General features: G+C 32.8%; 1 protein-coding gene across 2 annotated transcripts in view; it reads left to right on the plus strand.

Moving 5' to 3' along the window:
- Window positions 1-23033, plus strand: part of LOC143056448 (uncharacterized) — a 102679-nt gene that overhangs the window by 41491 nt on the left and 38155 nt on the right. For both annotated transcript variants that reach the window (XM_076229537.1, XM_076229531.1), the window contains exons 18-29: window positions 616-712; window positions 2216-2273; window positions 2982-6713; window positions 7903-7949; window positions 12578-12647; window positions 13145-13203; window positions 14196-14238; window positions 14679-14823; window positions 16899-16954; window positions 22026-22060; window positions 22563-22632; window positions 22923-23001. In XM_076229537.1, coding sequence (XP_076085652.1) covers window positions 616-712; window positions 2216-2273; window positions 2982-6713; window positions 7903-7949; window positions 12578-12647; window positions 13145-13203; window positions 14196-14238; window positions 14679-14823; window positions 16899-16954; window positions 22026-22060; window positions 22563-22632; window positions 22923-23001 — 4491 coding nt within the window. The remainder of the gene's footprint in view (window positions 1-615; window positions 713-2215; window positions 2274-2981; window positions 6714-7902; window positions 7950-12577; window positions 12648-13144; window positions 13204-14195; window positions 14239-14678; window positions 14824-16898; window positions 16955-22025; window positions 22061-22562; window positions 22633-22922; window positions 23002-23033) is intronic.

Consider the following 23033-nt stretch of genomic DNA (forward strand, 5'->3'; position numbering starts at 1 on the left):
GGTATGTGTTTTCAACTCATCAACCGTTAACGGCATAAGCCTGGGATATTTTTATTTTAGGCCCTAGGTCCTAACTTAGAAAATGAGGTCAAGGTCAAAGGTCAAGGTCAAGTTCTCAATTGTGACTTTTGCTTGTTTTTGCATTTTCTCAGACACTTTGAAAGATACATATAAAAGAACAAGTGCAAAATGTCTGCTTTAAATGTCTGAAATTTTTCATATAAAGGTACTCAGAATCCATATATTTTGTCATATAGAAACATAAACTGATTACTGAAGACTAAAAATGACTTCCAACAAACCGGAAGTGGCCAATTATCTCCCATTCTACATGCAAAAGTATATAGAAACTATATATTTTTGAAACAGTGTGAAAGAAGCTATCATATGAGACCGGAAGTGACATTCATTTCACCGGAAGTAGCATATTATCTCCCTTATTTCACTCAAAATTATAATTACACCTTTATTTATAGCATCAGTAAGAAGAAACTATCTTGTCAAAATTTCTTTGATGTGGAAAGACTTTCAGTTGTTCTTTGAACAATTGGTTTTTAATTATTACTATTATTATTATTATGTTTAACTGTATAACAATCTATGATCAAATTTCAGAACTTCCTATCCAGTCTTACAATGTTGATGTTGAAAGTATTCCAGATTCTTGTCCTGTGGAAGATGGGAAATCTGTAAGCTTAGAGACATCTCAGGAGTAAGTAAGACATTATATTTGCGTTAAACTAGTGTGTTTGTTGGTGTCTGAATTTTAATGTACCTTTAATAAGAAATCTTTAATTTGAAATTTGAATATACTCACCATATTTCCATGCTGAAAAAGTCTTTTTAGAGTCATCTGCTCATATTAATTTTCAAACATAGGATCAAAAAATTGATACTAGCTAGCTGTTACAATATATTTAAAATTACTTTGACTCTACTGAAGACGGTGTTTGATTCAATGATATTTCCATCACTACCCTTTTATAATCTAAACAACATAGAATACAGTTGTAGGTAAACAAGCCTTAATTTTTGGGTTATTTTTAATTTATTTGAGGGTCTTGTCATATTTACCATATCTAAACACCTCTTATGTTTAAACTGTATTTGTATGAATGATTTTAAAAGATTTTTAAGGGTGAATTATTATGTGGACCGGTACAATGTTAAGATCTTGTATTTATTATAATTTAAAATTTTGTGTTTGTAAATTCTTTCAAATGCTGGTTGCATTGACCCAATTATACACAGTACCCCTTAAACCTAGTTAAATTAGAAGATTTCATCCTAACTATGCAATATATATTTGCAGAATTTTTCTTATTTCAAGATAGTTCATATTTATTTTTTTGACACCTAAATTTTCATACCAAACATAGGGAAAGGAATAAGAGTCAAGTAAACTAAAAGAGGGCAAATCCAACCTCCGAAAATAACAGACAGGCATAATACCAAGTTCCAGTCTTATTAATAAACCATACCTTAATTTCCAAGGATTTTGAGTTCATTTGCAGTGAATTAAATAACTATTTGCGATAAAGGTCATTTATTCAAACATACCATAAAATCATAATATTCTTTATTATATAATCAAATATGGAATTTATGCAATAAATCCAAATCTGAATAAATGACAAAAAATTAGCAAAGGTGGCGAATAAAAACCGCCAGTATAAAGAATACAATATGTTACACAATAAGAAAAAAAAAAAAAAAAAAAAAAAAAAAAAAAACAACAACAAATAAACCCAAAACATAAACATATGCTAAAACAATATTTTAAAGGTGTGGGAGGGTGGGTTAACAGAATTGGCTTTTTCTCTTGAAATCACAAAATGGCGTCTAGCAGCTTTCAAAACAAAATCGTAAAAGACCAAGCGTCCCCTCACATGCAATGGTGCTATCATGTGCGGTTTCCTGATTGGTCACTCTAATTATAATTGACCAATTGCAACTTATATATAGCATGATCATGAGATGACCATGTTGACCTTGACTTCATTTGATTAAGAATTGCATAATACATAGACAGTGGCTATGGAAAGTTCCCAGTTTCATATTACGATATTGATAAGGGGTTACCCACTGTGATGATAAGATTAACAAGAGAACTCAAATTTACTGCCAAAAATCCTTTTACTTACAATAAAATTAATTTATTGTTATTGTTCATGGATTTGAAAAGAATTTTTTAATAATTACTTATTTACTGTAGTGTTGATGCCAGGATAGGAATGTCTGTTCAATCAGTAGAAGAAAAAGATAAAGAAAAGGTATTTGAAAGTTTTTTAGTGTAATATATTTTTATTAAAAAAAAAACACAATAAAATGGAATAAATACTTAATTTTGTGCTTACTACGATGACTAGATAGCATTTTGTTTTCTGAATTGAGCATCTGTCTGACTGTTGGTCTGTAAAGCATTAGCATTAAAAGTGTTGGTTAAGGTAGTTACTCCATGATGTTGTGGTCCTATAAACATGAAACCCAGTAAGTGGAAAATTGAATGTAACCATTTCATTTGGAAGATAAATGAAAAATGTACTATATTACATTTAAGATAGTTGATATAGAAATAAGGAGATGAGGTATGATTGCCTATGAGACAACTATCCACCAAAGTTCAAATGAAATGGATGTAAGCAATTATAGGCAACCGTAGAGCGTTCAACAATGTAAAATGTGCATACTATATAGTTGGCTATGAAAGGCCTGACATAAAGAAAAAAAAACATTTGATTAATTGATAAATTTAACAGCTTATTGATAATGAAACAATTTCCCAAAAAATGAATAAGACAAACATTAACCAACAACCACTGAACTACTCCTGATTTGAGCATTTTTGCATACTAATTGAATAAACATTTTATTTTTTTTTATTTTCTATATATTATTGATTGACAGTGTAGAAAAAAGTTAGAATATTATTTTGTCACTTTATGCCATTATTCATCTTATGTAAGTAATTCTCTTTTCAGTATCCACTCTCCTCAAATGAAGTAGTTGAAATACACACTGCACATGATGAAGAAACAAGTCTTAATTCTGATGAACATATTAATAAACAAAATACCAAGAAAGAAACACAAAAGGAATTGAAACAAGGTTTTAATCTTTCTGTATCTAAACCAGAAAAGACAGAAAAAAGTAAACCTCCGAAAACATCCAACTCAAAAGAAGAATATTGTAATCTGCTTTCACAAGAGTATGACACCATTTACCAAGTTATGAATAATGAAGAACTACATATAAATGATACAGATGATTTCCAAGTTCTAGAATCTTTTCATGAAGCACAGAAAAAATCCACAAAAAGTAACACAAAAATTTCTGTTCTTCAAAAAGAAGAAAGTCGAAAAATAATTACAAATAAAGATAAAGAGAAAATACTTAAACTTGAACAGAGTGAAAAGAAGTTGTCCAATATAGAAACAAATATTTCTATAGGACAGGATAAAAAAAGTAAAATCAATGGAAAATGTAGAGCTGCTGAAAATCAAACGAAATTAGAAATGACTGATAATAACTATGATACAAAAAACGGAAAACCCAAAATCACTAAAAATGCTGTTACTGAAGAAAATGGATATAATCTTGTATCACCAAATCCTGTTATTTTAAACATTGATATTGATGATGCAGAGCGTAATTTTGACTTTAATGATGACATTCAAGTCCAAGAATCTTTTCCAGAACCAAATAAGAAATCTACAAAAAATAATGGAAAATGCCAGAAAAAACAAAAAAAGAGTAATGAGTATAAGTTGTTGAAAGATAAGCATGAACAAAGAGATGAATCAGATTGTGACTTTTATTCAAATTCTGGAAAAGAGAACATTGATGTTAATGTTATAGAAAATGTAACTTCTAAAACCAAAGGCACTAAAAAAGGCGGAAAAGTACCAAAAACATCTTCTAAACTAAATAAAAAGGCAAGAAAGGTTGAATCAAAAGATGGACTTAGTGAAGCTTTCGAGCATGCAACAAACTCTTTTGTAAGTGTTGATTTAGAAGATTGTCTGGAAAAGAAAAATAATAAGCATTTTGAAGAAAGAATTGGGAGCAAAATTAGAGAGAAAGCTTCAAGCAATAAAAAAAGAATCAAAAGTTTGCTTGAAAAAGACCCAGATCTAAATAAAGATCTTGAAACAAGTTCATCAAAATTGAGACACAATGAATCTAGAGATAACCTAACATGTTTTACATCTAAAGATAATTCATTTACTGCAGAACAGCTTCATTCCTCTTGGAATGAGGAACTTCCTTTTTCTGCCCCAGACATTAAAAAGCAGGCAAAATATAACAAAGAAGAAACATTTAACCTTCAAGAAATGGAAGAGTTTGATGATGATAATATGGTGCGTATAGAAATAAATGACAGTACTACAGTAGTGAAAAATAATACCTTATTAAACAAATTTGAAGAATATGATGACTATGAACTTGTGATTGAAGATGACAACAAGTTCCCAAAACAAGTTGAATTTGTAATGCCTGAAAAATACAAAGTAGTATGTAATAGCAATAAAAAATGTAAACAAATAGAGAAAGTAGAAAGTCCAGACTTTGAGTTCAGTGATCAAGATGATGCAGTTCCATGTTTAGTAAATAAAATAGAACAAGATAAACCAAAATTAACAAGTGTAGATAAGACTGTGAAAGAACCAAAGGGAAACAAAAATAGGGAAAAAAGTGGTAAAGATAGTCATGATAGTTCTGATATTGGTACGAAGGATACAATAAAAAGGGAACAAAGTAAACAGAAAAAGAAAGGCATTCAGAAGGAAAAACTGAATAGGAAAAAAAGTATTGATCCTGAAATTATAGTTGAAGATGAAGAGTCTGATAATGACCTGCAAGCTAATTCATCATACAAATTCACTTGTAGAAAACTTCCAAAATGTACTGTTTTTGAAGATAGTGGAATAAATGTGGATGATGAAACTCTAGAAGTAACCATTCCTGACAGTTTAACAGTAGGTCTTCCATCAAATAATGAAGTTGAAGCAAAAAGTGTCAGTGAAAAAGGTAAAGCAAAGAAAAGAGCAAAGGGAAAACCAATCAACATAGAGGAATGTGATTTCAACATCTGTGAAAGGCAGGAATTAAATGTAGAGATCAGTGATGATGATGAAAGACACAAAAGCAAAATAACACCATCTGTGTCAAAGCTTTATGTTGCTGAAAAATTACATGAAGATGTTGAAAAGGATGATAGCCCCGTTCCTAGTCACATTTTGATAGAAAATACTAATGAGGTAACAAAAGTACGAGATACAGTAAACAATAGAAAAGTGCCAATATCTGGTAAGGTAAGAACTGACAGAATGAGTAAAATAGGAAAGTATGCACTTAGAAAAAGAAACAAGGAGAAATTAAAGGAAGCATTCAAAGTCTCGGATACGGAAGATGAAATATTAAGTACACAAAGTTCAAATATTGATAGAGTTAATGAACAATTACAGTTAACTCCTGACAATATAACAAGTTATACTCCTGATGATATAACAAGTTATACTCCAAACAATAAAGACCAAAGTACAACCTTTGAAATTCTGGAAAATAAAGATAAGACTGTCAGTTTGTCTGATAAACCTAAGCAGTATGGGCCAAACAAAAGAAAAAGTGATTGTGCAATAACACAAAATCGAAAGTTTTTCCATTCAAATTCATTGTCACAGACAAAGAACAGTCGACACTACACTACAACTACAGTCCAGAAAATAGATTCTTCCTCTTGTTTTGGATTTGAAAGTCCCCGAGATGACCATAGAACTGACAAGTCCCAGAATTCCAAAAGAAGTTTGTTGTTGATGTCTTACTCCCAATCAGATACTTTGTTACCTTGTGAAAAAGGAGATGCTGGTTCTGATCCTTATGACTTTGAAGCTGAATGCAACAGACAGAAAGGTTTTAAAACAAGCAAAGTTTTGCAGAAAAAAGGGAGTGCAAAATCAAAACAACAACCAGTAATGTCAAAAACAAAAGTTAAGGATGATATTGGTAAAAAGACAAAAAAGAAAATTGCCAATTTGTATGAGCATGAAGAACTAACAACCTTGACCTTATTTAATGATGCAAGTATGATAAACAAAAAAACAAAAAAAGAAAGAGACAACAACAAATCTAGTCTTGTTTATAACGAGGAAGGGCTGTCACCCGATTTTCCATTATTTAATAATGAGATTGATACATACCAAATGAAAGCCACAAAAGCACCGAAAAAGAGATCAAAATGTCATAATAATAAACAAAAATTATACAAAGAAAAAAAAGATTCAAAGATATGTAAACTCAACAACTCAGTTTCATTCAAAGATGAATGTGATGATAAGAAGCAACGAAAGATGCAAAAAGAAGTTGAATTTTATCCAGGAGATATTGAAGAGACTATTGATTCTGATCAGTTAGACCCTACAAATTTGCAGTCTGTAGTTTTTGATGAAGTCAGTCTCAAAAAAATATCCAAACGTCTGTCAAACATGACATCAGATGACAAGAGTAAAGCAACCAAGGAATTAGATAATGAGAATTCCTCTGATTCACAAGAAGTCAGAATTGGAAATATTTTAAATCAATCAAAACTGAAGTCAAATTGTACAAGTATGCCAATAGATATAGACATAGGTGTAGAACCAGCTGGCTCATTAGATTCACAATCACCTGTGCATATCCAATTGAAAGACTCCCGCAGAAAGAAAAAAAAGGAGGTAAGTCCAAGTAAAATGTGAATGAGTCTCTTCTGAAAAAATACCCAACTTTATGACCACATTATTATTTGAAAAGAAACCCTTTCTAAACAAATGATTTAAATGCTCTAATGAATTTCACTAAATTTTCAGTAGTATGTTTTGTTCAAGTGATTATAAATTTAAGATAGGAATAATAGTTTTGGAACTGAGACACTTAAGATGTTGCTACACTATTTTTTTTATTATCCACCCTCCTGATGAAAAAACAGAAAATGTTTAGTTCTTACTTAAATTACATTGATTCAATTACTTGATGCAGAAGTAATATACATCTATGTTGACCAAACATATGAATACATACATTTCAGTATTGGTTTTAACAAAACATTTATCACTACATGATGCTGAAGGTTGCAAATACAAATTTAAAACAAATTTAAGATTAAAAGTTGTAACAAAAAGTACATAGTAATGCAATTTGATTTAAATAAAAAGTTTTACCCATGTACGTCTGTTTGTCTAAATGTCCCTAAGTTGGTGTCTGTTGGTGCCACAACTAAATGTTATGAAACTTATACATATAAATGCTTATCACCACAAAACACAGATCTAGGTTGAATTTTGGTGGCATCACTTTAACCGTTCTAGAGTAATGCCCCATTTACAAAATTATTGATTTTTTGTTTCTAGTCTCTAACTTTAGGTTGCTTCAACCAAATATAAAGAAATTTGTACACAATGCTTATTACCAAATACTACAAATCAAGTTCAAAATTGGGTTGACACTTTTACTGTTTTTGAGTTATGCCCCTTTTTAAATATAAAAATTACTGAATTTTTCGTTTCTGCTTTTTAACCTTAGTTTGCCTCAACAAATGTTATGAAACATTGAAACTAATGTGCATTACCACAAAAAACAGATTAATAAGATTGTATTTTGGTGGTCACATTTACTGTTCTTGAGTAATGCCTTTTATGAACATAAAAATTGCTGATTTTTTTGTTTTCGTTCCCTTACTCTAGTTTGCCTCGACCAAGTATTATGAAAGTCTAACTTATACACAATACTTATTACCACAAAAATAATACCAAGTACAAATTGTGGTAGCAACACTTTTAATGTCCTTTATAACTTTATATGATATGCGAGTGAGGGCATTATTTGTGTCCCATTGACACATTTCCCATTTGTTTTTTTCTATTTCAGAGTAGAAAAAAGAAAGTAGAAGTTTGTTCTGATGAAGAAATTGACAAGTTAGTGTTTTTATATGACCGCAAAAAAAATTGCAGTTGTATATTGGTATCACGTCAACGTCATCTGAAGACATTTGGTTTCCTGACAATAACTTTAATATAAGTTAATAGAAATCTTTCAAATTTAAACATGCAGTTTCAAACTATAAAGGAAGGTTTGGATTGATTTTGGGGGTAATGGTCCCAACAGTTTAGGCCAGGGTTTTTTAATTTGTTGGTTTACAGATTTTCACCATGAAAAAGTCAGGTTGGTTGGGGCAAAAAGAAAAGAAAAAAAAATCTTTCAAGACAGAAAATATCCTTAATAAAAATATATTTAACCTTTCTATAAACAATATGTTTGGTATGCTATTTTGGTATCATTTCTTAAAATTTAGTTCGATGAAATATCATTGCTCAGCTGTCATTTAAAACATCGCATGAAATCGTCTAGTAATTTCCAAAAAGGGGGGTTGTGTCCTCAGACAAAGACCAAATAAGATCGTCATTTCACAAACAAGAAAAAAAACAAGATCCACGTAGCTCTTTCTCAATTTCAGTAAACTTGGTGAATAATGGTCTTCAAGCACGAAAACTAATAAAGAAACGTCATACGAAAATAAGTTTCAACATTCATGTCAAAAACGTAATAGACTTGTCCACTGGAAAAACAAGGATATCAGGTTCTTCAGTTGTCATGCATTTCCTGTTTTTATGTCCCATTTATGGGTTTTATGTTTTCTGGTCTGTGTGTCCGTCTGTTTGTTCATTCATTCGTCCGTCCCACTTCAGGTTAAAGTTTTTGGTCTAGGTAGTTTTTGATGAAGTTGAAGTCCAATCAAGTTGAAACTTAGTATACATGTTCCTGATGATGATCTTTCTAATTTTAATGCCAAATTAGAGATTTTCCACCATTTTCACGGCCCATTGAACATAGAAAATGATAGTGCGGATGGAGCATCCATGTACTATGGACACATTCTTGTTTTTATATCCAATTGGAAGATTTTTTTTAATTAATTAAGTCTCCCAAACAAAGTTTGGAGACTTATTGTTTTTGGTCAGTTCTTATTATTTTTATTATTCTTCTTCTTCCTCTTCTGCCACATTTTAAAAAATGAACTTGTCCGCAGCGTTCTCCAAAACCGCTTGTCAGATTGACTTAGGATTTCATAAAATGGTAGACTAATATGTCTAGGTGAGCCATCAATCTTTCGTTTGTGCATTGGGGTCTATTAAGGGGTATTTTGGGGGGTAGAAAGAAGGGAGGGGTTTACTATAGAACCCTATGGGATTTTATTTTCTAAAATTTTCAAATGAATATAACTTGAAAACTGTAAGTGATAGATACATGCAGTCTTCAGAAATGATTATAGGACAATAAAAGAAATCACATGAAATATAGGGGGAGTCCCTGGGAGTTCATCCCCACCCCTTCAATTTGAGAATATGCTTATATCTTGTAAACGATCAAGATCCCCACCCCTAAACCATATATATTCCTGATTGGGACGATAAAACAAATCAAATGAAATTAAAGGGAGGTCCCCGAGGGTCATCTCAACCCCGTTCAATTTGAAAATGTGCTATTATCTTGTAAACGATCCAGATCCCCATCCCTAAACCATATATATTCTTGTAGGGGACAATAAAACAAATGAAATGAAATTAAAGGGAAGTCCCTAGGGGGTCACCCCACCCCCTCTTGTTTGAAAACTTGTATTGGTCAACATCCCCACCCCTAAACCATATATATTCTTGTATGGGACAATAAAACAAATCACATGAAATTAAATGGAAGTTCCTTGGGGTCACCCCCACCCCATTCAATATGAGAATGTACTATTATCTTTTAAGCGGTCCAGATCCCCACCCCTAAACCATATATGTTCTTGTAGGGGACAATAAAACAAATGAAATGAAATAAAAGGGAAGTCTGGAGGGGGTCACCCCACCCCCTCTTGTTTGAAAACTTGTAAACGATCAACATCCCCACCCCTAAACCATATATATTCTTGTATGGGACAATAAAACAAATCACATGAAATTAAATGGAAGTTCCTTGGGGTCACCCCCACCCCGTTCAATATGAGAATGTACTATTATCTTTTAAGTGGTCCAGATCCCCACCCCTAAACCATATATATTCTTGTAGGGGACAATAAAACAAATGAAATGAAATAAAAGGGAAGTCTGGAGGGAGTCACCCCACCCCCTCTTGTTTGAAAACTTGTGAACGGTCAACATCCCAACCCCTAAACCATATATATTCTTGTAGGGGACAATAAAACAAATGAAATGAAATAAGAGGGAAGTCCCTAGGGTGTCACCCCATCCCCTCTTGTTTGAAAACTTGTAAACGGTCAACATCCCCACCCCTAAACCATACATATTCTTGTATGGGACAATAAAACAAATGAAATGAAATAAAAGGGAAGTCTGGAGGGAGTCACCCCACCCCCTCTTGTTTGAAAACTTGTAAACGGTCAACATCCCCACCCCTAAACCATACATATTCTTGTATGGGACAATAAAACAAATCACATGAAATTAAATGGAAGTTCCTTGGGGTCACCCCCACTCCGTTCAATTTGAGAATGTACTATTATCTTTTAAGCGGTCCAGATCCCCTACCCTAAACCATATATATTCTTGTAGGGGACAATAAAACAAATAAAATGAAATAAGAGGGAAGTCCCTAGGGGATCACCCCACCCCTTCTTGTTTGAAAACTTGTAAATGGTCAACATCCCCACCCCTAAACCATATATATTCTTGTAGGGGACAATAAAACAAATGAAATGAAATAAAAGGGAAGTCTGGAGGGGGTCACCCCACCCCCTCTTGTTTGAAAACTTGTGAACGGTCAACATCCCCACCCCTAAACCATATATATTCTTGTAGGGTACAAAAAAACAAATGAAATGAAATAAGAGGGAAGTCCCTAGGAGGTCACCCCACCCCCTCTTGTTTGAAAACTTGTAAACGGTCAACATCCCCACCCCTAAACCATACATATTCTTGTATGGGACAATAAAGCTAATCTAATGAAATTAAAGGGATGTTTCTGGGGGTCGCCCCACCCCGTTCAATTTGAGAATGTGCTATTATCTTGTAAACGGTCCAGATCCCCACCCTTAAACCATATATATTCTTGTAGGGGACAATAAAACAAATCAAATGAAATGTAGGTAACTTCCCTTGAGTCACCACCACACACCCCCCCCCCCCCCCCCCCCCTCTGTTTGAATACTTGTAAATGGTGGAGATCCCTACTCTAAGCCATATATATTCTTGTATGGGACAAAAAATCAAATCAAATGAACATGGGACCATATGAATGGCGAGTTATGGGAGCTTTGTTTGGGAGACTTCGTAACAGCATCCTGTTACAATTACTTCTTGTTATCTATGAAACAAGAAAATTCCAAATGATTTGTTTTTATTTAGTATTTTAACTTGACATCTTCCACGTTTGGCCAAGTCCATTTTCCATTTGCTATGAGACAATGCATCTTACAGAATGATGACAAATACGGGAAACGAACTTGTTGTGTAATGGGGTTTAACACAAGTTTCATTCCTCAAAATTATTTGCACAAACGACATTTCAAGGTCAGTTTATGATTGATTTGTCTATTTTTAGGTACGTAAACATACAGAATACGAATTATTTTCGAAGTTTATTTTTTTCATTTTTCACAACACAAAGTTTTATCAATTCTTTTCGTGTTTAATGCATTTCATTTCATAAAAAAGAATGTTTTATTTATTTTTCTAGGTTAATATATGTGTTAAAGTCGGCGGAAATAAAAAGAAATCATGAAATGTCAATTTTATTTTTATTCTGAAAATTGGAAAAATAGGGTCGGCGGATCCGTAACCCAACAAATTAAAAAACCCTTGCCTTATAAATCAGGGGCCAAAAAGGGACCCAAATAAGCATGTTTCTAGTTTCCAGACAATAACTTGTGGAACAGTGTATGGATCTCTCTGAAATTGTCCATTGACTTTCGATTGATAAGCAATTATCAATGTTAAGTTTTCTGTTTGAGTAAGTTTGTGATAAGAACTACTTGTGACAGATCAATGATATTTTGTGTAAAGTTGCATTACAGTGATTACTATCAATACATCTCAGATTGTTGAACATTTCTAGGCCCTGCCCATAAAAGCAGGGTCCAGTGACTTAAAATATATAAGCAATGTTGCTGTCCATCAGTTTGTCTTTTTCTGAATTTTGTATGGGTAGCAGGTAAGCAATTTCTGCAGCCAATTCCTGTTTGCAGATAGTTTCATATTTTGCAACTCTCATTGAACATGGTAAATTTTGCACAATTTATTCCTCTTTTATGGAAGCAAATAATGTTATATTAAATCTCTAAGGTTGAATAATAAATCTATTACAAAGAGACCTTGAATCATTAGCAAAATGGGATATGAGATTTAATGATAAAAAAATGTTATCTGATGTCAATGATGAGCATTAAAGTCTCAGAAAACTATGAACTAAAGATTATAAGGTGAACAATTCTCCTTGCTCAGAATATTCATGAACAAATTTGTGAATACCTAAAATTGAACAACACAACTATCAGGTTTTTTTTCATTACATTTTTTATGTGTGAATCATATTGCGTTTTTTTCAGTGCGGTTTTGACAAGTGGACCAACAAAGGAAACAAATTCTATTCTTGAGAATTTTAGCAGTATTTGTAAGGTAATTATTCTATTATTATTATTTATTAATAATTGCTGATGAAGTAGTATGTTCATGATGGGTCAAATTGGCCAAAGATTATTTTTTTTCTCAATCTGGCCAACTATACATTTTAAAACAAAATACTGGATTCAATTATTTTTGTGGGTTCCAATTTTTGTGGATTGCCGAAAAGTTGTCTTTTTGTGGATACTTGATTTCATGGTTTTGCCATATTCTGCATACAAAGTGATAGTAAATTTATAATTTGTTGAATATTTAATTTTGTGGTTCACCTGTATCCACGAAAACTATAAAAATTGGTATCCAACGAATAATTATAAATCCATAGTAGTTGTAGGGAAAATATTAATACAAAATAACTTCATTTTGGTACATCACATTTTAGATTATGAAGATATGGCTTCTTGAATTTTCCTTGAGCAAAAAAACCTTCACAAATGTAGTTTCTTGCTATTTAGATAATGATTAATTTTATTTTTCCACTATCTTTCCAGAAAATAGTTGAGAGCAACAAAGATCAAGTGGAAGAAAAAGAAGACAACTGTTACAATAGGCATGTATCTTTTTATGCAATTAATATAGTCTTAGGTTCCTCTTAGTGTTGATGAAATATAGTTATTCCTAAATTAGGAAAATATTTTGTCATATCTGAAATCATGATTATTGCTGCTTCTGAAATGTTAATTTGTTTTCCTGTATTGTATAAACACTTTCTTTTACTTTTTTAAAAGGTGTTATATAGTCTATGCAAGAAATATAGAATTGTCAAGTAATATGATTGTATTATAGGTATTGGGAATTAATAAAATCTGTTAAAGAAAGGAAGTGGGAGGCATATAAGAAAAAATAAACAATAGAAAGATGTCTATAACATATTTAACAGCTTTAAATCTTCCTCTGTCCTCAATCAGCTTGTTTGTTTCTGTTTGTTACTATAATCAAAATTTTATGTCCCTTTTATGAGCATAATTTTTTCTGGTCTATCCATCCGTCTGTCCCACTTCAGGTTAAAGATATTGATGAAGTTGAAGTTTAATCAACTTGAAACTTAGTACACATGTTCCCTATTATATGATCTTTTTAATGTCAATGCCACATTAGATATTTTGCCCCAATTTCATGGTCCACGGAACATAGAAAACTAGTGTGAGTGGGACATCAGTGTACTATGGACACATTCTTGTTTTTTACTGTGATAAATACAATATTTCATGTGTGTAACTGTACTGCTTATGATGATGATAATGACACAATCTAATGAAAACACGGATCTAAATTCCATGCTATGCTTACAAGGATCTGGTTCTAGTTTGTTCTGAAACATCACATCAGCTGATTAAAATACTGCCTACAAATTTCTTATGGTGTGTTATATCATGTCAAAACCTGAGGATCCTAATATGTCTTGAACAAAAGAGCATTCTATGAATATGAACAAATGATGACAATTAAAGGATATTAATTTTCAATAACTTTCAATGTAGTTTCTTTGTACTGACAATCATTTATATAGCTTATTGATTAAAATCCCTTTTGAATTTACAGTAAAGAAGATGAAGTGCTAAAGAAGAGTAATCTTGCTACTAAGGTATCTTTTACAATGTCAGTTGCTAGCTTTTTATTTTCCATTTTATGAAGCCTGTTAAGACTGAGAATGTAGACTTGTGAAGTCAATTAGAGAGTATACAATCATCCAATTTCATTCTTATGTGATTTATTTGTAGTAGAGAAGAGTTTATCTTATAATCAAATTAAACTTGGTTAAGGCTTTTGGTTTTAATATAGTAAGCTTTGAAGCACCTTGTCTTTTATCTAATGTCTTTCAAACATTGTATTCTGTTTAAAAAAAGTCATTTATAGCTATATTTGTATTCATATTGAAATACTGGCTGTAACTGTTGTTGTAATTTTAGTGGGAAAAGGGGGAGGGGTCCTTCCATTAAAAATTGATATATTCAATCTTTTTTTTCTCTTTTTTTTTAATTTAATGAATTGTAATACCATCTGTTATAATTATTTTTTTTTTAGATTGGGAGGGAAACTCCATATGTTTTGACAAGAAAATCTCAGAAAACACCAACCACTCCTGGAAATATTAGAAAGTTGTACAGATCTTTGGATATCTCAGTTATACAAACTCCAAAGACTCCTGCTTCTGTCTGCAGTGACATGGGTATTAATTTAACCTATATCTGAATGCTGATATTTTCTTGATGGCAACTACTTGTCTCATGTTTAATCAATTTTACAAGTCTTTTTTACATTTTTAATTGCTTGCCATGGTTGTATTCTGCGCATTCAACTGCTGTTTTCTTTCTCATTGCAGTATATTCTTCTTTTAGATGCATTTTTTATAGTAAGTGGTTGATACTGATAAAAGTTGTATTTGTTAATGTTAACAGATTTTTAGCTCACCTGGCCCGAAGGGCCAAGTGAGCTTTTCCCATCACTTGGCGTCCGTCGTCCGTCGTCGTCCGTCGTCCGTCGTCGTTAACTTTTACAAAAATCTTCTCCTCTGAAACTACTGGACCAAATTAATCCAAACTTGGCCACAATCATCTTTGGGATATCTAGTTTAAAAAATGTGTGGCGTGACCGGCCCAACCAACCAAGATGGCTGCCATGGCTAAAAATAGAACATAGGGGTAAAATGCAGTTTTTGGCTTATAACTCAAAAACCAAAGCATTTAGAGCAAATCTGACATGGGGTAAAATTGTTTATCAGGTCAAGATCTATCTGCCCTCAAATTTTCAGATGAATCCGACAACCCGTTATTGGGTTGCTGCCCCTGAATTGGTAATTTTAGGGAATTTTTGCTGTTTTTGGATATTATCTTGAATATTATTATAGATAGAGATAAACTGTAAACCGCAATAATGTTCAGCAAAGTAAGATTTACAAATAAGTCAACATGACCAAAATGGTCAGTTGACCCCTTTAGGAGTTATTGACCTTTATAGTCATTTTTTAACCATTTTTCGTAAATCTTAGTAATCTTTTACAAAAATCTTCTCCTCTGAAACTACTGGACCAAATTAATCCAAACTTGGCCACAATCATCTTTGGGATATCTAGTTTAAAAAATGTGTGGCGTGACCCGCCCAACCAACCAAGATGGCCGCCATGGCTTAAAATAGAAGAAAGGGGTAAAATGCAGTTTTTGGCTTATAACTCAAAAACCAAAGCATTTAGAGCAAATCTGACATGCGGTAAAAGTGTTTATCAGGTCAAGATCTATATGTCCTGAAATTTTCAGATGAATCGGACAACCTATTGTTGGGTTGCTGCCCCTGAATTGGTAATTTTAAGGAAATTTTGCTGTTTTTGGTTATTATCTTGAATATTATTATAGATAGAGATAAACTGTAAACAGCAATAATGTTCAGCAAAGTAAGATTTACAAATAAGTCAGCATGACCAAAATGGTCAGTTGACCCCTGAAGGAGTTATTGCCCTTTATAGTCAATTTTTAACCATTTTTTCGTAAATCTTAGTAATCTTTTACAAAAATCTTCTCTGAAACTACTGGGCCAAATTAAACTAAACTTGGCCACAATCATCATTGGGGTAACTTGTTTAAAAAATGTGTGGCGTGACCTGGCCAATCAACCAAAATGGCTGCCACGGCTAATAATAGAACATAGGGGTAAAATGCAGTTTTTGGCTTATAACTCAAAAACTGAAGCATTAAGAGAAAATCTGACAGGGTTTAATTGTTTATCAGGTCAAGATCTATCTGCCCTGATGTTTTCACATGGATTGGACAACCCGTTGGTAGGTTATTGTCCTGAATTGGTAATTTTAAGGAAATTTTGCCGTTTTTTGTTATTATCTTGAATATTATTATAGATAGAGATAAACTGTATACAGCAATAACGTTCAGCAAAATAAGATCTACAAATAAGTTTACATGACCAAAATAGTCAATTGACCCCTTAAGGAGTTATTGCCCTTTATAGTTAATTTTTAACATTTTTCATAAATTTTTGTAAATTTTTTGAAAATATTTTCCACTGTAATTGGCAAGTTCATTATAGATAGAGATAATTGTAGCAACAAGAATGTTCAGTAAAGTAAGATCTACAAACACATCACTATCACCAAAACACAATTATGTCATGAATTTATCTGTGTCCATTGTTTAATATGCACAAGACCAAGGTGAGCGACACAGGCTCTTTAGAGCCTCTAGTTTTTAAGTTGTTAAAAATTTCATTACTATTGATAAGGAGTTATTGACTTTTCAGATCAAGTCCCTCTAGATTTATCAGGAATATTTTCTTCTCAGAAGTCATTTTTAATGGTAAGTATAAAAGAAAAAAAACTACTTTATTAACATAAATCACCTGTAATAAATGTAAAAAACAGTACATAGGCCAGACAGGAAACACCATATGCGAATGATTTTATGGACACATGATCGATATAAAAAATAATAATCAATATAAACCGGTATCAAAACATTTCACCGCCGAAAACCACAATGCCGGTGACGTGACAATCACCGGCATAAGAACAACGGTATCCAACGTAAACATTCGACTACGAACAGAGGAAGCGTACATTTACCTACTCAATACACAATCACCGTGGGGAATGAATTTAAGAAATTAACATGGCAAAGATGAAAACCACACCACGGAAACAGAGCAACCATATCTCACTGGACTGTACTAAATGTACAAGAAAATACAGCAATATAGGAAGCCTCCGTAGGCATTTCGCCTCAATGCACAGCCCTACAGTCACAACATTTGCACTTGGTGTGAGAAACGATTCATCAGGCTTGACTCTGCAAAGAGACACATCCAAATGGAACACAAAATGAGCAACTCAAATGGCATAATAATAGAAGAAAAAACTCCACGAGAACTAGCAGAAAAAATTAAAGAATGGGAGCCCCCGATGGAAGCGACCAGAAAAATCGACTAGAAAAAAACGCCAGTCTTCCGCGTAATCGCCCAAGCGGATATAAAACATGAAGAAATTGACCTAGCCGCCGACCTCTACATAAGCAGTGATGAAGAAGAAATGGAAGAAGAACCCACCAATCACATATACACCGCCACAAATTGGGACACAGCAGTGAAACTCAATAAATATTCACACTACCAAGGCCTAGAAGAATACCGATATACACCAGGAATATATCTACAAAATACAGAAATCTACGGAATAGACACTAATTTCAACATCCAGTGCTACAGAACAAGAAAGAACTAAATTACTAACTTTTTAGCTCACCTGGCCCGAAGGGCCAAGTGAGCTTTTCTCATCACTTGGCGTCCGGCGTCGTCCGTCGTCGTTAACTTTTACAAAAATCATCTCCTCTGAAACAACTGGGCCAAATTTAACCAAACTTGGCCACAATCATCATTGGGGTATCTAGTCTAAAAAATGTGTTTGGTTACCCGGCCAACCAACCAAGATGGCCACCATGGCTAAAAATAGAACATAGGGGTCAAATGCAGTTTTTGGCTTATAACTCTGAAACCGAAGCATTTAGAGCAAATCTGACATGGGGGTTAAATTGTTTATTAAGTCAAGATCTATCTGCCCTGAAATTTTCAGACGAATCGGACAACCGGTTGTTGGGTTGCTGCCCCTGAATTGGCAATTTTAAGGAAATTTTGCCGTTATATGGTTATTATCTTGAACATTATTATAGATAAACTGTAAACAGCAATAATGTTCAGCAAAGTAAGATCTACAAATAAGTCAACATGACTGAAATGGTCAGTTGACCCATATAGGAGTTATTGCCCTTTATAGTCAATTTTTAACCATTTTTCGTAAAATCTTAGTAATCTTTTACAAAAATCTTCTCCTCTGAAACTACTAGGCCAAATTTATCCAAACTTGGCCACAATCATCATTGGGGTATCTAGTTTAAAAAATGTGTCCGGTGACCCGGCCAACCAACCAAGATGGCCGCCACGGCTAAAAATAGAACATAGGGGTAAAATGCAGTTTTTGGCTTATAACTTAAAAACCAAAGCATTTAGAGCAAATCTGACAATTGGTAAAATTGTTTATCAGGTCAAGGTCTATTTACCCTGAAATTTTCAGATGAATCTGACAACCTGTTGTTGGGTTACTGCCCCTGAATTGGTAATTTTAAGGAAATTTTACTGTTTTTGGTTATTATCTTGAAAATTATTATAGATAGAAATAAACTGTAAACAGCAATAATGTTCAGCAAAGTAAGATTTACAAATAAGTCAACATGACCGAAATGGTCAGTTGACCCATATAGGAGTTATTGTCCTTTATAGTCAATTTTTAACCATTTTTCGTAAATCTTAGTAATCTTTTACAAAAATCTTCTCCTCTGAAACTACTAGGCCAAATTAATCCAAACTTATCCACAATCATCTTTTGGGTATCTAGTTTAAAAAATGTGTCTGGTGACCCGGCCATCCAACCAAGATGGCTGCCATGGCTAAAAATAGAACATAGGGGTAAAATGCAGGTTTTGGCTTATAACTCAAAAACCAAAGCCTTTAGAGCAAATCTGACACGGGGGTTAAATTGTTTATCAGGTCAAGATCTATCTGCCCTGAAATTTTCAGATAAATCGGACAACCCGTTGTTGGGTTCCTGCCCCTGAATTGGTAATTTTAAGGAAATTTAACTGTTTTTGGTTATTATCTTGAAAATTATTATAGATAGAAATAAACTGTAAACAGCAATAATGTTCAGCAAAGTAAGATTTACAAATAAGTCAACATGACCGAAATGGTCAGTTGACCCATATAGGAGTTATTGCCCTTTATAGTCAATTTTTAACCATTTTTCGTAAATCTTAGTAATCTTTTACAAAAATCTTCTCCTCTGAAACTACTAGGCCAAATTTATCCAAACTTGGCCACAATTATCTTTGGGGTATTTAGTTTAAAAAATGTGTCCGGTGACCTGGCCAACCAACCAAGATGGCCGCCACGGCTAAAAATAGAACATAGGGGTAAAATGCAGTTTTTGGCTTATAACTTAAAAACCAAAGCATTTAGAGCAAATCTGACAATTGGTAAAATTGTTTATCAGGTCAAGGTCTATTTACCCTGAAATTTTCAGATGAATCTGACAACCTGTTGTTGGGTTGCTGCCCCTGAATTGGTAATTTTAAGGAAATTTTACTGTTTTTGGTTATTATCTTGAAAATTATTATAGATAGAAATAAACTGTAAACAGCAATAATGTTCAGCAAAGTAAGAGTTACAAATAAGTCAACATGACCGAAATGGTCAGTTGACCCATATAGGAGTTATTGTCCTTTATAGTCAATTTTTAACCATTTTTCGTAAATCTTAGTAATCTTTTACAAAAATCTTCTCTGAAACTACTGGGCCAAATTAATCCAAACTTATCCACAATCATCTTTTGGGTATCTAGTTTAAAAAATGTGTCTGGTGACCCGGCCATCCAACCAAGATGGCCGCCATGGCTAAAAATAGAACATAGGGGTAAAATGCAGGTTTTGGCTTATAACTCAAAAACCAAAGCCTTTAGAGCAAATCTGACACGGGGGTTAAATTGTTTATCAGGTCAAGATCTATCTGCCCTGAAATTTTCAGATAAATCGGACAACCCGTTGTTGGGTTCCTGCCCCTGAATTGGTAATTTTAAGGAAATTTAACTGTTTTTGGTTATTATCTTGAAAATTATTATAGATAGAAATAAACTGTAAACAGCAATAATGTTCAGCAAAGTAAGATTTACAAATAAGTCAACATGACCGAAATGGTCAGTTGACCCATATAGGAGTTATTGCCCTTTATAGTCAATTTTTAACCATTTTTCGTAAATCTTAGTAATCTTTTACAAAAATCTTCTCCTCTGAAACTGATGGGCCAAATTAATCCAAACTTATCCACAATCATCTTTGGGGTATTTAGTTTAAAAAATGTGTCTGATGACCCGGCCATCCAACCAAGATGGCCGCAATGGCTAAAAATAGAACATAGGGGTAAAATGCAGTTTTTGGCTTATAACTCAAAAACCAAAGCGTTTAGAGCAAATCTGACATGGGGTTAAATTGTTTATCAGGTCAAGATCTATCTGCCCCGAAATTTTCAGATGAATCGGACAACCCGTTGTTGGGTTGCTGCCCCTGAATTGGTAATTTTAAGGAAATTTTACTGTTTTTGGTTATTGTCTTGAATATTATTATAGATAGAGATAAACTGTAAACAGCAATAATGTTCAGCAAAGTAAGATTAACAAATAAGTCAATATGACCGAAATGGTCAATTGACCCTCTAAGGAGTTATTGTCCTTTATAGTCAATTTTCAACAATTTTTATAAAATTTGTAAATTTTTACTAAAATTTTCCACTGAAACTACTGGGACAAGTTCATTATAGATAGAGATAATTGTAAGCTGCAAGGATGTTCAGTAAAGTAAGATGTACAAACACATCACCATCACCAAAATACAATTTTGTCATGAATCCATCTGCTTCCTTTGTTTAATAGTCACATAGACCAAGGTGAGCGACACAGGCTCTTTAGAGCCTCTATTTTAATTTTTATTCATACTTACACTAACATTTTATTCTATTTATATATTCAATTCTATTTTTAAAATTACTTTTACTTTCACTTCACAACGTCACCATAACTACCATTGTTTAACTTGTACTTCCGGTTAAAACCGCTAACCACAATATTGATACTTCACTGTCATATTTCTTTGTACAATTGTCCTGATGATGCCTACCTACTAGGCGAAACATGTAGACCCAATAAACAGATACTATGCGGTAAAAACATGAGTGTTGTTGTCTTTATTGTCGACATATTCATTTTTTTCAAGATGACTATGAATACCTAGCGGTATCCACTCGTTTTTACCCTACCACACAATCACCACTTCAGGTGTTGGTTCACTTATATTTTTAACATAAATTAAATAAGAAAAGTAATAAATCTATCAAAGAGAAATTATTCTTAACACAAATTTACTGAGTAATGTTTTTTGATACTATGAAAATAATTAAAGACCTTTTAGCACAACAATTATGGTCCTAAAACTCTTCAAGTGCTTGCTACAGAGTATGATACCTTGAGAACTCCCCTTACAATTTCATTTGTCAGGCAACTCACATTTTAATGGGCATTTGACCATCTTGTTAAGTTCATGTTATTATGTATCTTTAATTTGCAGATTTTTGCAGGAGTAAATGCATTCTTACTGTATACAAGTTTACCATTTAAATTTAGCACATATGTGTCAAGAGATTAATGCCATTTCTGAAAGATACCATTTGACATTGATTAAGGTAACTTTTTCTTGATATGTATGGGAAAAACAGCTACATAACCCTTATCAAATCAGCTATTTATACATGAGAAATTTGCTTTTTTTTTTTTAGGATTCTGGCAATGAAAAGGAAGAAGAATTGAAAATGTATGTTTTTTATTTTTTTGATTAATATTTATTTTCCCTTGAGGCACTTTTAATCAACTGTTATTTCTTTTAGAAGGCAGCAACATTCTAACAGGAAACCAACTAGTTCAGTATCATTTTGTTATGGGATACTCGAGTACACAAAATACAGATCAAGTTTGAATTTTGGTTGCATCACTTCAACTATTCTAGAGTAATGCCCCTTTACAAATGGAAAAATTGCTGAATTTTTTTGTTTCTGTTCTCTAACTTTAGTTTGCCTCAACCAAATATTATAAAACCTATACACAATAATCATTAGAACAAAATTCTGATCAAGTACAAATTTGGGTATCGTCATATTTACCATTCTTCAGTTATGTCCCTGTATAGATTCATATAATATGCAAGCGGGGGCATCATCTTTGTCCCCTGAACACATTCCCCATTTGTTCTTTCTATGATAGAATTTTCACATATCTGAAAAATCAACATACATTTTGTACTATCATTTGTCTTTTAGAAACAAGGAAGTCAACATAAAGGGTCATACAAAGAAAAAGGATAAGAGGAATGAAATTGAAAAGCATGAGGTATAATAAAGGCTAGCCTTTGTAAGAATCAAGAAATATAATAAATTCTCAGATTAATTGGAGATATCCAGTTGGTGAAATTAATACTGTTGCATTTTACATTATCAAAATTTGGAGTAGTATATCAAGTCATTGTAGCTGTGCCAAAACAAGCCTACATTCTTGCAAACAATAACAGAGCTGTTGAACTCCAAACAAAATTCAAATAAATTGATCTATTGGGAGAAAATGGTTAACATAAATGTTAGGATAAAAAGTAAAAGATTTTGACAATCACTTCTTCTTTTTAGGTAACATATAGCCCTTCTTCAGCTATAAGTAAAATATTATCCAGAAGTCTGTCCTCCTTTGACTTGGATGAAAAGGAAGGTGAGTTTTTATAATGAATTGGTTACTGTTGA

Source organism: Mytilus galloprovincialis, chromosome 1 (assembly GCF_965363235.1).
Source record: "Mytilus galloprovincialis chromosome 1, xbMytGall1.hap1.1, whole genome shotgun sequence".
NCBI classification, from domain to species: Eukaryota; Metazoa; Mollusca; class Bivalvia; order Mytilida; family Mytilidae; genus Mytilus; species Mytilus galloprovincialis.